We start from the raw sequence: 16,512 nt of genomic DNA on the forward strand, positions 1-16,512 counted from the left end.
CACAAAATCAGCGATCTCGCTGGCTACATCGCTGTGTGTGACGGGGCCTTAAGAATACACCAAGGCAACCGACACCCAGTTATACAGTTTATCTTGGTGTCATTCGGAGGCAGACATGAGACTGAGTAGCAGACCTGGCTTAGCCTTGATTAGGCAGGTTAAGAACTGTTTCTTTCTGTTCAGTCACCTGTGAAGATGGCTATTTCAGTTTTTCGTATCAGACGTTCGGTTGCCATTGTGCGATCTTGACCGTCCAGGCATCTGTTCTTCTATTCCGTAGGGAATCTACTTGATCTTTTGTGCACATTTTTGTGTAGGTCTTACCTTTTGCATCTAGTGATGCAAGTCTTATCACAGAGTTACTAAAAGTGGCGGTTACTCAAATAGTAGCATGAGAGATTGCTATTCTTCCTTCTGCAGCACTGGTATTAAGTTTCCCACTTAAGATCCCGCTTTAGGACATCCTGTGGTTCCTAAGTCACCCATTGAAGCGACAAAGATTTTTGGCGTTCAAAGTAACATCTCTTGTAGCCTTCACTGGGGGAAATGGCACCCTCCTATGTTTGTGGGGGGGGGGGGGGAATCGTAATTTTGCTCCTCCTACTGCTTTCGCACTAACTGAATAACTGGGTGTGTGCTGCTTAGGTGTAGCTTGCTGAGGAGTAGTTAGCTTTTTTTTTCTAAGATGTATTCTTAGTGTCAGCCTCCAGGTGGCAGCATATTATCCCATGGTTCCTGTGTACCCCAATGAAAGCTACTAGAGAGACTTTATGGTGAGTACCAAAAAATAAATTGTGTGCTATAGTCTACAGTGGTGACCAACCAAAAGTTTTGAGACCTGACGGATTTGGTGTTTATAAAGTTTGCTGTTTCAGTGGGTTTAGATCTTTTAGTCCGGGGTCACACTTGCGAGTGTGATGCAAGAAACTGTCATCAATACCCGGCACTGCCGACGGCACTCGGTACCGGAGTGTGCAGCTGCATGGATTTCTATGCAGCCGTACACTCCGGTCCGAGTGCGGGTGGCAGTGCTGGGTATTGAGGCGAGAGACTCACATCACACTCGCAAGTACCCCAGCCTTAGTCAGATGTTTCTATGGATATAGAAGTACAACTTTAAAAGCATTTTGGAACTTTTTAAACTTTTGAAAAATACATCACGTGTATGCAAAGACTCAATGTTTAGTGCTTGAATGGCGGGGAATTTATAAAAGTCTGTATTTCAGCATTCCTAGGGATAAGAAACATATAGCCACCTTCACAGAATGCAGCCTTAGTGCTGCTGAAGGTGGCTCTTTTACTTAAAACGCCCTGGGGGGGGGTGACAGGTTCCCTTGAAATGCTGCGGCTGTACGCAGCAATCAATCCGCAGCTAATCCTGATGTAATCCGGACCGTGGAAACATACTCTGAAAAGTAAGAAATGTTGTATCTGTCTTTGTTTTTGTAGGTTCCTTCAGTGGACTTTGGTAAAGTCACATTATTTATTGCGCCGTTACATTATTGATTTCAGAGACTAACAGCAGAAATGACTGCAGACTTTCATAACAATAGGCATGTAGTCCTACTTGTCAGTGTAATGATGTGTATGTTTTTCTTTCTTATTTTTCATTTAGTTTTATATCTGTTTGATGCAAAAAGAAAAAAATAGCAAGCCAATGGCTTGGATTCACATCAGGCATAGCAGCACTGATTATAATAGTAAGGTTCGCTAATTTCTTTAGTTATTTCCATCACTTTTCCCTTTCAGGATGCTGGGCAGAAACGTTTCGGTGTGGCCACCTGCAATATATGTGGCATGCTTTACACAGCGTCCAATCCAGAAGATGAGACTCAGCACCTGCTTTTTCACAACCAGTTTATCAGTGCAGTAAAATATGTGGTAAGAATATGTATTTTCCTTCCTTTTTGATTATAGTGCTTTGAAAATTTAGTTGTCATAACTTTTTTTTTTTTTCAAACTTCATAATCCTCGAAGAAATGTTTTTGTTTTTTTTTCCTTGTTTAATTCTTTATGTATTGAGTTATACAAAGGAAAGAAAAAATAATAAAGTGTGTGCGCGTGCCCCTGTGGGGTACAAAAATCTAGCATATGGGTTAAAGAGCGTGACCAATTAATCTCAACATGTGTCTAAAGCTGGAGTCACACATAGCGACTTACCAGCCATCCCGACAACGATATCAACGTGTCAGGATCGCTGGTGAGTCGCTATGTGATCGCTGGTGAGCTGTCACACAGACGGCTTCACCAGCGATCAGCACAGCAACGCCCAGCGCGCGGCGTCGCTGTGTTCGTTAGTTACCAGCGCGCTGATGCAGGGAGCTGGTAACTAACATGCGTCCCTTAGATACCCGACGTGTACGTTAGTTACCAGCTCTCTGCGTCAGCGCGCTGGTAACTAACGTACACATCGGGTATCTAAGGGAAGCGCGTCCCTTGGATACCCGATGTGTACGTTAGTTAACAGCTGATCGCTGGTCTCCCGCCTGTCACACGCAGCGATGCGTGCTGGCCAGCGGGAGATCAGCGACAAAAGAAATGTCCAGAGGTTTCTTGCAGCGAAACCGGCAGGGGGGGCGGTCGCTGATCGCTGTCATACACAGCGATCTCGCTGGTGAGATCGCTGTTGTGTCACAAAACTAGTGACTCAGCAGCGATCTTGCTAGCGAGATCGCTATGTGTGACGGGGCCCTTAAGGAAAGCACAGCCTTCCAACCTACTGACTTCATTGTTGCTGGGGATGGACACTCTTCCATGAGTGACAGTTCTGATTCAACTGCTGAACTGAATGATGTGATTGTCCTGCATATTTTAGACCAAGCTGCTGCACTTTTGCATATACTGATAACAGCACCTTTGAACAATGCTGATGAGGAAAGAAAGCAGTCATTAACTGCTCAAGCTGGAAGCAGGCCAAGGGCTTTTCCTAAGGAAGATAAGAGCAGTTCTGGGTCAGGAGTTGACAGGGTGAATGAGACTAGAAGCACTGTCTAAAGCCCCCGTTACACACTGCGATATCGCTAGCAATATCGCTGCATGTGATACTTACCTCCGACCGGCTCCCCCGCTGGTCGCGCGAGAAGCTCCTGGATCATTCCTTGTCGGTCACTTCCTGCGGCGCTTCCTGCTGTGACAATGAGCGACACGTGGAGCCGGGCGGGAGGACGCAGAATCGCCGCGTCTGACAGGTAAGTAGCGACCCCCGTCCCCAGCGATGTCGCTGGTGAGATCTGCCTGTGTGGCAGCTCACTAGCGACCACCTAGCGATGCACCAGCGATCCTGACCGCGTCATATCACTAGTCGGGATCGCTGGTGCATCGCTAGGTGTAACGTACCCTAACTGCTGTATTGAAATTAAAGGACTGGAGAGAGGTGACTGGGATCTCAGGAGTTAACCAATATGCAAATTGCCTCTTCAGAGAGAAAGAGGACTTTTACTCTACAGCACCACCTATTGGTAGTAGCGATCCTACAACATGTAGGATCACTACTACCAATAGGTGGCGTTGTAGAGTAAAAGTCCTCTTTCTCTCTGAAGAGACAATTTGCATATTAAATTTCCCAGAGGAGCATTGCACGGCGAATAAGCCTCCTTACCTTGACAAGCCAGAGCTGGTATGTCACTCTCCACAAGGAGAAACCTTACCCCTTAGGAGTTAACCAAGAAATATCAGTCTGTAACCACTGTGCATATTTGGCCATTCTCCGATTGTCCTCTTTGCAACATGCTATAAAAAATGGCAGAGAGAGCTCTAATAGCAGCAGATAGAAATTCCAAGTCACTTGCTTATTTTGGTGCTATTTTAACCATTCCAGTTTCATAACATGAAAATATCCCTTTAAGCTTACACAAAGATTGGAACACTGAGGAGGAAAAAATGATGGGCTAGATGTCACTCAGCATTGTAGTATGTGTGTTTCCCCCATTCGGTTAAATTATATATACAGTCATATGTAAAAGTTTGGGCACCCCTATTAATGTTAACCTTTTTTCTTTATAACAATTTTGGTTTTTGCAACAGGTATTGCAGTTTCATATATCTAATAACTGATGGACTCAGTTATATTTCTGGATTCAAATGAGGTTTATTGTACTAACAGAAAATGTGCAATCTGCATTTAAACAAAATTTGACCGGTGCAAAAGTATGGGCACCCTTATCATTTTCTTGATTTGAACACTCCTAACTACTTTTTACTGACTTCCTGAAGCACTAAATTGGTTTTGTAACCTCATTGAGCTTTGATCTTCATAGCCAGGTGTATCAAATCATGAGAAAAGGTATTTAAAGTGGCCACTTGCAAGTAGTTCTCCTATTTGATTCTCCTATGAAGAGTGGCATCATGGGCTCCTCAAAACAACTCTCAAATGATCTGAAAACAAAGATTATTCAACATAGCTTTTCAGGGGAAGGATACAAAAAGTTGTCTCAGAGATTTAACCAGTCAGTTTCCACTGTCAGGAACATAGTAAGGAAATGGAAGAACACAGGTACAGTTCTTGTTAAGCCCAGAAGTGGCAGGCCAAGAAAAATATCAGAAAGCAGAGAAGAAGAATGGTGAGAACAGTCAAGGACAATCCACAGACCACCTCCAAAGACCTGCAGCATCATCTTGCTGCAGATGGTGTCACTGTGCATCGGTCAACAATACAGCGCACTTTGCACAAGGAGAAGCTGTATGGGAGAGTGATGCGAAAGAAGCCGTTTCTGCAAGCACGCCACAAACAGAGTCGCCTGAGGTATGCAAAAGCACATTTGGACAAGCCAGTTACATTTTGGAAGAAGGTCCTGTGGACTGATGAAACAAAGATTGAGTTGTTTGGTCATACAAAAAGGCGTTATGCATGCACTGTATTGTTGACCGATGCACAGTGACACCATCTGCAGCAAGATGATGCTGCAGGTCTTTGGAGGTGGTCTGTGGATTGTCCTTGACTGTTCTCACTATTCTTCTTCTCTGCCTTTCTGATATTTTTCTTGGCCTGCCACTTCTGGGCTTAACAAGAACTGTACCTGTGTTCTTCCATTTCCTTACTATGTTCCTCACAGTGGAAACTGACTGGTTAAATCTCTGAGACAACTTTTTGTATCCTTCCCCTGAAAAGCTATGTTGAATAATCTTTGTTTTCAGATCATTTGAGAGTTGTTTTGAGGAGCCCATGATGCCACTCTTCATAGGAGAATCAAATAGGAGAACTACTTGCAAGTGGCCACTTTAAATACCTTTTCTCATGATTTGATACACCTGGCTATGAAGTTCAAAGCTCAATGAGGTTACAAAACCAATTTAGTTCTTCAGGAAGTCAGTAAAAAGTAGTTAGGAGTGTTCAAATCAAGAAAATGATAAGGGTGCCCATACTTTTGCACCGGTCAAATTTTGTTTAAATGCAGATTGCACATTTTCTGTTAGTACAATAAACCTCATTTGAATCCAGAAATATAACTGAGTCCATCAGTTATTAGATATATGAAACTGAAATACCTGTTGCAGAAACCAAAATTGTTATAAAGAAAAAAGGTTTACATTAATAGGGGTGCCCAAATTTTTACATATGACTGTAGTACTGTGCAAAAGTGGATAAAATGTTGCAAAATTTATTCAAAAATAGAAGTGTTAAAAGTTTAATATTTAGAAAAATGCAAAGGATGGTCACACCATATGTTGAGTTGATTTAGTCCTTCATTGTACAAAGCATCAACTCTTCTAGATACACTTGCACACAGCTTTTGAAGGAACTCAGAAGGCAGGTTGTTCCAAACATCTTGGAGAATTAACCACAAAACATGATTAGTTTTAGGTTTGTGTAAATCCTTGTCTTTATATAATCCCAGACAGACTTGATGTTGATCAGAGCTCTGTTGGGGCCATGTTACGCTGAAGATGGTTCTTAATTACATTGGTTGGTTGTCCTGTTGCAGAATAAATTTGGAGATAGTCAGATCCCTCCTTGATGGTGTTGCATGGTGGACATGTATCTGCTTTTATTTTTCCACATTAAGGACATGAAGAAATGGGCAACATTGAGGACCATAGGTGCAATGGTCGGCCAAAGGAAACGTTGTGCAGCAGATGATAGTTACATAATACTTTCATGTGAAGTAGGAAGATGTCCAGCAGTGCCATCAGTGCATAACTCTCAGTAACCAGTGGAACTTTGCTTCACCCATCTACTGTTTGGGTTGTCGTCATGGAAGAATTGCAGTCATATACCACACCTTCAACAAGGAAACCAAGCCATGTGACTTATCTACGCATGAAAACAAAGGAACTGGGGTGTACTAAAATATCAGCATGTGCGCTGGACCAGTTAGTAAAAATTTTAAAATATTTGGCTATACAGAAAGCAGACTGTTCGCTGACTGGTTGGAGAGCAGTACTATAAGGAGTGTGTGAGGGACGTTGGAAATGTCACTCCATTCCTGCAATGTGCTCCCACCCTTGGGATTACACAGGATCATTGTTTTCCTTTAATTAAACTCAAGGAACAAGCCCTTTGAAGCTCTGTGACCTAGCAATTAGCACAAGGGTGTGAGCTCTAGTGCATCTACAGCCAAACTGGATTCCTTTGTCTAAAGGGCCTGTCACACTAAGCGATATCGCTAGCAATATCGCTATAACGTCACTGGTTTTTGTGACGTTACAGCGATATTGCTAGTGTTATCGCTATGTCTGATACTTACCTCCGACCGCTCCCCCGCTGGTTATCGCTGATCGCGCGAGAACGTCCTGAGCCGTTTCTCGTCAGCTTCCTGCTGTGACGACGAGCGACGCGTGGACGCGGGCGGGAGGACGTCAGAATCGCCTCGTCTGACAGGTAAGTAGCAATCCCCGAACCCTGCGATGTCGCTGGTGAGATCTGCCTGTGTGGCAGCTCACTAGCGACCACTTAGCGATGTACCAGCGATCCTGACCGCGTCATATCGCTGGTCGGGATCGCTGGTACATCGCTAAGTGTGACAGTACCTTAACTTAAGCACCACAGGTCACAGCAAGGCTCTGAGGTATTGAATCTGGAAAATGACCTATAATAACAGAATGCAACATCTCGGGAGTCTAGCCAAGCACATTATCGGACTCTGCATTCCTTCCCCCACGAGCCAGTGGCATCCAGCCACACCTAGCACTTTGCATTATGGAGTTATGTAGCTACCAGGAATTACACACAGTTAGGTCCATATATATTTGGACAGACATTTTTATTCGGTCGTCCATGACAGCACCACCTGAGAGAGGGGATCCGCCCTTCTTAGGAACAGGAAAACCTACAGATACAAAAGGGCGGCACCTCTACCACGCATCAGTTGGTTTCCTGTTCCTAACAAGGACAGAACTCCCTACAGATCGTCCGTCATGGATAACCGAATCCCAGGCCAGCGGACCGACTCAGGTAGCGGGGGGTTCTCCTACCTCGGTCTCGCTGGGGGCCCTGGATGCGCCACGGTGGGTCCGGGTAGGATTTCCACGGCAGTGGTAAGAGCAGGCGGAGACGGTCCGGCGGTCGCCTTCTCCACGGGACTGGTGAGGTAAGCGGGTCCCCCTGTGTCTCCTTCCCCCGGGGGTGCGGTCCGTTCGGGCGGGCGCCGCCGGCGGTGTCCCACAAAGGGAGCGGCGGTTCCGAGCCGGCGGCGCAGTTCTAGCCCCTTGCCGCGCGTCCCTGCGGCCTCTGTCGCGCGGGGAAGTGACGCGGCGAAGGGGGCGGGGCCTAGCGCCAAAACCGGAAGTCGGATGCCGGCGACTTCCGGTTGTGGTGAACGCGCGCCGATGCGCGCCCGCCGCCTGAGGGGGCCGGGCACCTGAAGGGGAGGGGGAGGATCGCGGGGAGCGGTCCAATGGGGGGCCCGAACACCGGACAGAGTCCTGCTAATCCGGAGGGGGAGCCTTCTTAAGACAGAAGGCATCGCTGCTGAGGTGCTTCTGGAGGCCCAGCGATGGACACAACAGAAGCCCCCATGGACCCACAAGAGGTGCAGCCCGTGGCAAAGCGCCCCAGTGACCAACCTAAGAGGAAGGAGGGACGTTCAAGTGGACGGAGCCACAGCAGTTCCTCTAGGTCAAAGGATCCTCCCGCAGCCCCCCATGATCCGGTACCTGTCCTCATCTGCAAGGGTAAGAGATCTGCGAGAATGTACCCTGATGCAGTGTCCCCTTATGTGTTTGATTCTCAGGGGAAGAAGGCCACAGGGAAGCAGAAGCACAAGGAATGTGCCCTCTGTAGTTGCCCCTTACCAGATGGCCACCCCAAGAGATTGTGTCAGTCTTGCGTGAGACAGACGGTAGGGACGGAGATGAGGGGTAGAACGTGAGTGGAGTATCAGACTCTTACACTCTTCCCTATTTATACAGGTAGCGGAAGAAGCTCCAAGCTTCGCTACAGACCTGAGGCAATTAATCAGGACTGAAATAAAAGCCCTATCAAAAGAAGGTTCTTCTAAAAGAAGACGAGCTAGTGTTTCAGGCTCAGAGTCTTCAGTCGGCCCTAGGAAGGAAGATATCTCCTCAGAGTCCTCGGCCTCCTCTTCTTCTTCCGAAGAGGATTCCAGCCGGTTCTGCTTTCCCTTGGACCAAATGGATAAATTAATTAAAACCATAAGGTCAACCATGGGGGTAGAAGAAAAAAAGACAGAACTGTCTGCTCAGGACATTATGTTTGGGGGTCTAGACCCCAGAAAACAAAAGACTTTTCCACTAAACGAAAAAGTCCAGAGCCTGATTGACAGGGAGTGGAAAAAAACGGAAAAAAGGGGTTCTATGCCGCCCGCTTTCAAACGTAGATACCCCTTTGAGGACCCAATAGTAAGTCGATGGGATAAGGCCCCCAAGCTGGATGCAGCGGTAGCTAAAGCCTCAAAAAAGTCATCTATACCCTTCGACGATATGGCCTCCCTTAAAGACCCCCTAGATAAAAAGGCAGATTCCTTTTTAAAGGGCACATGGGAGATGTCAGCAGGCGCCCTAAGGCCAGCAATAGCAGCCACGTGCGCAGCCAGATCCATGATGGTCTGTCTGGATCAATTGGACTCTCAGCTAAAGGATGGAACCTCGCGAGCCTCCATCCGTAAGTCTCTACCAATTATCCAGAATGCTGCTGCCTTTCTGGCAGATGCCTCGGCGGACTCAGTAAGAATGGCGGCTAGGTCTGCAAGTTTGTCTAATTCGGCCCGAAGAGCCCTCTGGTTAAAATGCTGGCCGGGAGATATCCAAGCCAGGTCCCGTCTCTGTTCTATCCCCTGTGAGGGTGAATACTTGTTCGGCCCCGTCCTAGACGAACTGTTAGAGAAGGCCGGGGATGAGAAAAAGAAATTTCCGAGTCTGCCGAATACATCCTGGAGACGTCCCTTTTCTAGGAAAGGGTATTCCCGCAGGAGACAGGCCCGAGATCAGAACAGATGGGACAACAAAAAAACCAGAGGTACGGGCTTCATGTATGGAGGAGGGGGGCGCCAAGAAGGTCCATCACGGGATAATAAGAAGCCGCCCCAATGACTAGTGGCTCCGGTAGGAGGAAGATTATCTGCCTTCTACCCGGCCTGGGCCAGAATCTCGAATAGCAGCTGGATACTGGGGGTGATAGCTACAGGACTGCACCTAGAGTTCGCCTGCGTTCCCCAAGATCGGTTCAAGGTAACTCCACTCAAATCTTCCCCGCTAGAACAAGCTGCCCTGGAGACCGAGGTCCTCGAGCTACTGGACAAAAAAGTCCTGATGAGAGTTCCAGAGGAAGAGAGGGGGAAAGGCTTCTATTCCCCCCTGTTCTTGGTCCGTAAACCGGACGACTCATTTAGGGCTATATTTAACCTCAAAGCCCTCAATAAATTCCTGGTTGTACGTCCATTTAAAATGGAAACAATCAACACCGCAATAAAGATGCTGTTTCAAAACTGCTTCATGGTGGTCCTAGATCTGAAAGACGCTTACTATCATATACCCATAGGTCTAGCACACCAATCTTTCCTTAGACTGGCGGTTCAGTTGGATGGGTCAATCCAGCACTTCCAGTACGCGGCCCTACCCTTCGGGGTGGCGGTTGCGCCTCGAGTATTCACCAAAGTGATGGCAGAAGTGATGGCCCATCTGCGCGAGCTAAACATTCTAGTCGTCCCCTATTTAGATGACCTCCTTATAATAGGCAGTTCAGCCGAGCAGTGTTTAGAACAGTTACAGAAAACAACGGCGGCTCTAGAGCGGTTGGGATGGCTACTTAATATCAAAAAATCCCGTTTGCAGCCATTAAAAATTCAACAATTTCTAGGCCTAACCCTAGATTCAAAAAAGCAGGAATGCCGTCTGCCCCCAGAGAAGCTGCTGCACCTGCATGGCCGGGTCCTGAACGCCTCCAACAACCCCTCCATGTCCCTCAGGAAAGCCATGTCCCTGTTGGGTTCCCTCTCATCCTGCATTCCCGCAGTCCAGTGGGCCCAAGTTCATACGAGAACTCTACAGGGCGAAGTTTTATGGTATCAGAGGATTCTTGGGGGTAACTTAGAAGGTCGACTGACCTTATCTAGAAACACAATAGAGTCCCTGGAATGGTGGCTAGAAAGAAATAACTTGTCTAGAGGGGTCCCTTGGGAGTATAACATTACCCGCGTGGTCACCACGGATACAAGTCCTTCCGGTTGGGGGGCGCATATGGAAGAAATTCTGGTCCAGGGCCTATGGGAACGAGATCAGATACAAATGTCTTCTAAATTGAAAGAATTAACAGCGGTAGTACTCGCAGCTAAAGAGCTCCTTATGTATCTACAGGGCCATCACTTACGAGTTCTATCGGACAATCGAGTGGCCGTGGCCTATATCAACCACCAAGGCGGAACTCGATCCAGAACTCTGATGAAGGTGGCAGGACAGTTGTTCCAGCTAGCAGTGCGTCATTTTTTATCTCTCACGGCTCTTCACATAAGAGGGAAAGAGAACATCGCGGCAGATTTCCTAAGCCGCAATCTGTTAAAACAAGGAGAGTGGGCCTTAAACACCTCCATTTTCGTTCAGATTGTGCAGAGATGGGGTCAGCCAGAGGTGGATCTATTCGCCACCAAGGAGAACTCGAAAACGACACAGTTTTGCTCCCTAAACCCCAGGGAGACTCCTCTGGCAGTAGATGCGCTTCTGATAAAATGGGACTTCAGGCTAGCCTACGCCTTTCCTCCCCTATCTCTACTTCCTCTAGTGTTGAGGAAGATCAGGAAAGACAGGGCAAGGGTCATAGTCATCGCCCCGTTCTGGCCCAGAAGAGCATGGTTTTCGAACCTCAGGATCATGTCGGTAGACGATCCTTGGGTTCTCCCGGACATCCCTGACCTTCTGTCCCAGGGCCCGGTCTTCCACCCTCAGGTGGCTGGCCTACATCTCACGGCGTGGAATTTGAGCGGTCACTGCTAGAAAGTAAAGGCTTCTCTCCAGACCTAATTGACACTCTACTAAAAAGTAGGAAAGTAGTGACAACTAAGATTTACGTCAGAATTTGGAAAAAGTTCCTCGAAAGCTCAAATGTGAATACTGGTGATTCCGTCCCCATAGGCCAGATCTTGGAATTTTTACAAAAAGGGCTGGACTTGGGTCTCTCCACCAGTACCCTTAAAGTACAGGTATCCGCCTTAGGGGCCCTCTTTAGCTGCAACATCGCGGCTAATTATTGGGTCAAAAGATTTATCAAAGCAGCGAGTAGATCCAGACCAATAGTAAAGAATAGACTCACGCCATGGGATTTGAACCTAGTCCTCACAGCTATGACAGAAGCGCCATTTGAACCCATCTCGTCGGCCTCTATTAGGAGCCTGTCCCTCAAAATAGCTTTCCTAATAGCCATAACGTCAGCCCGTAGGGTAAGCGACATTCAGGCATTGTCTAGGCGCCCACCTTTTCTTCAGGTAAAGGAGGATAGGGTAATACTTAGACCCGACCCAGCGTATTTACCAAAAGTAGCCTCCAGCTTTCATAGGTCGCAGGAAATAGTCCTTCCATCCTTCCTCCCTAAACCAACTAATGAGAAAGAGGAGAAGCTACACACTTTACATGTTAGGAGATGCCTCTTGGAGTATCTAGCAGCTACCGATCCCTGGAAGAAAGACAATGCTCTCTTTGTCTCCTACCAAGGCCCTAGGAAAGGTCTTAGGGTGTCCAAAAGTACACTAGCCAGGTGGATTAGAGAAGCAATCTCGTTAGCTTATGCCTCAAAAGGTAGAGTAGCTCCGGAGAAATTGAAGGCGCATTCCACCAGAGCCGTGGCAACCTCGTGGGCCGAGAGGTCGGAAGTCTCCATCGACCAGATTTGTAAGGCGGCCACTTGGTCCTCTCCGAGCACTTTTTATAGTCATTATAGACTAGACTTGGGTGCCTCTGCAGACCTCTCCTTCGGTATCAGGGTTCTGCAGGCTGTAGTCCCCCCCTAAAGTAGTGATTACTCTCTGTAATTCTCTCAGGTGGTGCTGTCATGGACGACCGAATAAAGTCTTAGTTACTCACCGGTTAACGGTATTTTTCGGAGTCCATGACAGCACCCATAGATTCCCTTCCCTTAGTTAATTTGGGTGTGCACGTCTTCCCTTTGTACATATCCACGGGTGATAAAGATTTAAGTGTTGATATTGTTGTACATATAATTATGCATTAACCTTGGAGGTCCTCTTTTTATACTCTGTAATCCAACTGATGCGTGGGAGAGGTGCCGCCCTTTTTTATCTGTAGGTTTTCCTGTTCCTAAGAAGGGCAGATCCCCTCTCTCAGGTGGTGCTGTCATGGACTCCGAAAAATACCGTTAACCGGTGAGTAACTAAGACTTTCTAATTTTGGTACTTTTGGACATTTCACATTGAATTTTAAACAAAACAATTCAGATGCAGTTGAAGTTCAGACTTTCAGCTTTCATTTGAGGGTATCCACATTAAAATTGGATGAAGGATTTAGGAGTTTCAGCTCCTTAACATGTGCCACCCTGTGTTTAAAGGGACCAAAAATAATTGGACAGATTAAATAATTGTAAATAAAATGTTCATTTCTAGTACTTGGTTGAAAATCCTTTGTTGGCAATGACTGCCTGAAGTCTTGAACTCATAGACATCACCAGGCGCTGTTTCCTCCTTTTTGATGCTCTGCCAGGCCTTCACTGCAGTGGTTTTCAGTTGCTGTTTGCTTGTGGGCCTTCTGAAGTTTAGTCTTTAACAAGTGAAATGCATGCTCAATAGGGTTGAGATCAGGTGACTGACTTGGCCTCTCAAGAATATTCCACTTCTTTGCTTTAACTCCTGGGTTGCTTTGGCTTTATGTTTTAGGTCATTGTCCATCTGTAGTATGAAACGACGACCAATCAGTTTGGCTGCATTTGGCTGGATCTGAGCACACAGTATGGCTCTGAATACCTCAGAATTCATTTGGCTGCTTCTGTCCTGTGTCACATCATCAATAAACACTAGTGACCCAGTGCCACTGGCAGCCATGCATGCCCAAGCCATCACACTGCATCCGCCGTGTTTTACAGATGATGTGGTATGCTTTGGATCATGAGCTGTACCACGCCTTCCCCATGCTTTTCTCTTTCTATCATTCTGGTAGAGGTTGATCTTGGTTTCATCTGTCCAAAGAATGTTCTTCCAGAACTGTGCTGGCTTTTTTAGATGTTTTTTTTAGCAAATTCCAGTCTAGCCTTTTGATTCTTGATGCTTCTGAGTGGCTTGCACCGTGCAGTGAACCCCCTGTATTTACTTTCATGCAGTCTTCTCTTTATGGTAGATTTGGATATTGATACGCCTACCTCCTGGAGAGTGGTGTTCACTTGATTGGCTGTTGTGAAGGGGTTTCTCTTCACCATGGAGACTATTCTGCGATCATCCACCACAGTTGTCTTCTGTGGGCGCCCAGGTCTTCTTGCATTGATGAGTTCACCAGTGCTTGCTTTCTTTCTCAGGATGTACCAAACTGTAGATTTTGCCACTCCTACAATTTCTCGGATGGGTTTTTTCTGTTTTTGCAGCTTAAGGATGGCTTGTTTCACCTGCATGGAGAGCTCCTTTGACCGCATGTTTCCTTCACAGCAAAACCTTCCAAATGCAAGCACCACACCTCAAATCAACTCCAGGCCTTTTATCTGCTTAATTGAAAATGACATAACGAAGGGATTGCCCACACCTGTCCATGAAAGTCAGTGGTCCAATTTACTTTTGGTCCCTTTAAAAACAGGGTGGCACATGTTAAGGAGCTGAAACTCCTAAACCCTTCATCCAATTCTAATGTGGATACCCTCAAATGAAAGCTGAAAGTCTGAACCTCAACTGCGTCTGAATTGTTTTGCTTAAAATTCATTGTAGTAATGTCTAGAACCAAAATTAGAAAAATGTTGTCTCTGTCTAAATATATATGGACCTAACTGTATGGTAGGCATATTTGGTCTCCCTGCGCAGACAAAATCCAGCAGAATCCAGTGGCATTGCTGCCGTTCCATTCAGAGCTTCGGGCGGAAAGCTATGAGCCTCCACGGTTCTGGACAGAAAATCATACTCGGATATGGGAGTAGAGAGGCTGCACAAGTCCAGGGGTGGGCACAGAGTGTGGGAGGGAGCAGCCTAGGAGATGAGAAGCAGCTCCTCATTTAGAGCTTAGTTTTTCTACAGGCAGGAGGATCCGTTACTTGACACAGCTAGGAAAGCCCGTTACTAAGATTTGGGCCTGTGATCCAGCAGCGCCTCCCTGTGGTCACATGCTACATAACACAGTAATTACAATCTATCAATACCCTACCCTTGTACTACACTCTTGACTGTATACCTGTATATTGTTCTGTAAATACATGCCTGTATATTTCTAGTGACCTTTCGTCGATTTATAAAATTAATCTTGGGGCTGCTCTTTTATCTCGATTCACGAATCCTCACGTCCACATGCTCCGTTAGTTATTATACGCTACTTGGGTTGGTTTCTGACCTGATATAAGCCTGCTGTCGGACTGGGCTTATTTCGAACAAGGAACTGGTGGCAGCAAACCATACTGTTTAGTGAAGAACTTCTGGCAGTGAAGGCCGTGAGATATAGATATATATCTATATCGCCTCTGCCTGGACTGGTGATATATATTCCCTCCTCACTGGGAGCGCCTCATGAACTTGTACCTATAAGGGCAGCCTTTCCAGCGACTATTTGCCCTCGGTGCAGTTCCCTGACTGACCTGGGGCAAGTGGTGGCACCGGAGAGCCGATGCCTGCTGGGTCCTGCTCTCCCCTCCCCCGAGGAGAGCGAAGTTGACACCCTCTTCCCCTGTGCGATCCGTCAGAGTGTCTGCCGGCAACCGTGAAAATGAAGCATGGTGAAGGGTTTTTGCAAGTTGGGGGCTGCATTTCAGCAACCTGACTTGGGAACTTTGAAACAATTAATGGGGTCTTCTCCTCAATTGAGAAATAAAGGTAAATGCTTTACCATCATGCTATAGCATCAGGGAGGCGTCTGATTGGCCCCAAATGTATTCTGCAGTCAATGTCATTGAGAACTATCTTTAGCGTGATGATGTTGAGATCAGGGTTGTGTGGTGGCCATATTACTGTGTCTGGAATTATATGAAAAGACAGAAGGATTTGTTCAAGCCCATATCAAGAGAAAATCTGTACTTGGTTCTCCAACATGTTTGGGACAACCTCCCAGGCAAGTTCATTCAAAAACTCCTCAAAATTGTACTGAGAAAAATTGATTTTTTTTTTTTTTTTTTTTTTTTTTGAAGACCAAGGTTGGTCACATCAAATATTGATTTGATTCAGATTTCTATTTTATTCATTCACTTTGCATTTTGTTAATTGTTCAAAAATAAACTAATAACACTTCTAATTTTGAAAGCATTCCTACTTTGCAACATTTTTTTTCGAGTAAAGGAGAATCTGTAGTTCCAGCTGCGTAAAAACCACTTCAACTTTATTAATGTTCAGTAAAACAGAATGTCAAATGACAAAGTCTCTCCAAGAAATGCCAATACACATAGGACAGGTTTCAGGCTTTACGCGTTTCGATCTGTGCGATCTTTATCAAAAACCATCTTTGGCTTTTGATAAAGATCGCACAGATCGAAACGCGTAAAGCCTGAAACCTGTCCTATCTGTATTGGCATTTCTTGGAGAGACTTTGTCATTTGACATTCTGTTTTACTGAACATTAACCTCTTCCCGACCGCCCACAGTAGATAAACGTTGGCGCTTGCTGGGTTTTGTGCAGCGCCGACGTTTATCTACTGTCGGCGGTTTTGTGCCCCCCGGGACCCCCACATACCTTACAATGCGGGGATCCCGGTGCACAATGCATGCTGGGACCCCCGACGTCATCGAGACCTGATTGGTTCAGGTCCTGATGACGTCAGCGTCACAGCAGCAAATGTGAGCGATCTGTTATGAATGAGTCACCGTAGGAGGCAAAAACAGAAATGCTAGCTAAGTCCAGAGAAGTTGGCAGCTATCTGATTGCAGACCCCTGAACCTATCAACACAACTAGCAGTAGCCGTGGGGGGTTCCTACGATGCCCTAGACCCTTCGATCACAGCC

The 16,512-nt window shown here is 46.4% G+C and overlaps 1 protein-coding gene across 2 annotated transcripts in view; it reads left to right on the forward strand.

Moving 5' to 3' along the window:
* Nucleotides 1–16,512, forward strand: part of ESCO1 (establishment of sister chromatid cohesion N-acetyltransferase 1) — a 44,830-nt gene that overhangs the window by 16,938 nt on the left and 11,380 nt on the right. For both annotated transcript variants that reach the window (XM_073550856.1, XM_073550857.1), the window contains exon 6: nucleotides 1,750–1,881. In XM_073550856.1, coding sequence (XP_073406957.1) covers nucleotides 1,750–1,881 — 132 coding nt within the window. The remainder of the gene's footprint in view (nucleotides 1–1,749; nucleotides 1,882–16,512) is intronic.

The sequence above is a fragment of the Dendrobates tinctorius genome, unplaced genomic scaffold (genome assembly GCF_039654945.1).
Source record: "Dendrobates tinctorius isolate UK_male_01 unplaced genomic scaffold, ASM3965494v1 ptg000171l, whole genome shotgun sequence".
Classification (NCBI taxonomy): domain Eukaryota; kingdom Metazoa; phylum Chordata; class Amphibia; order Anura; family Dendrobatidae; genus Dendrobates; species Dendrobates tinctorius.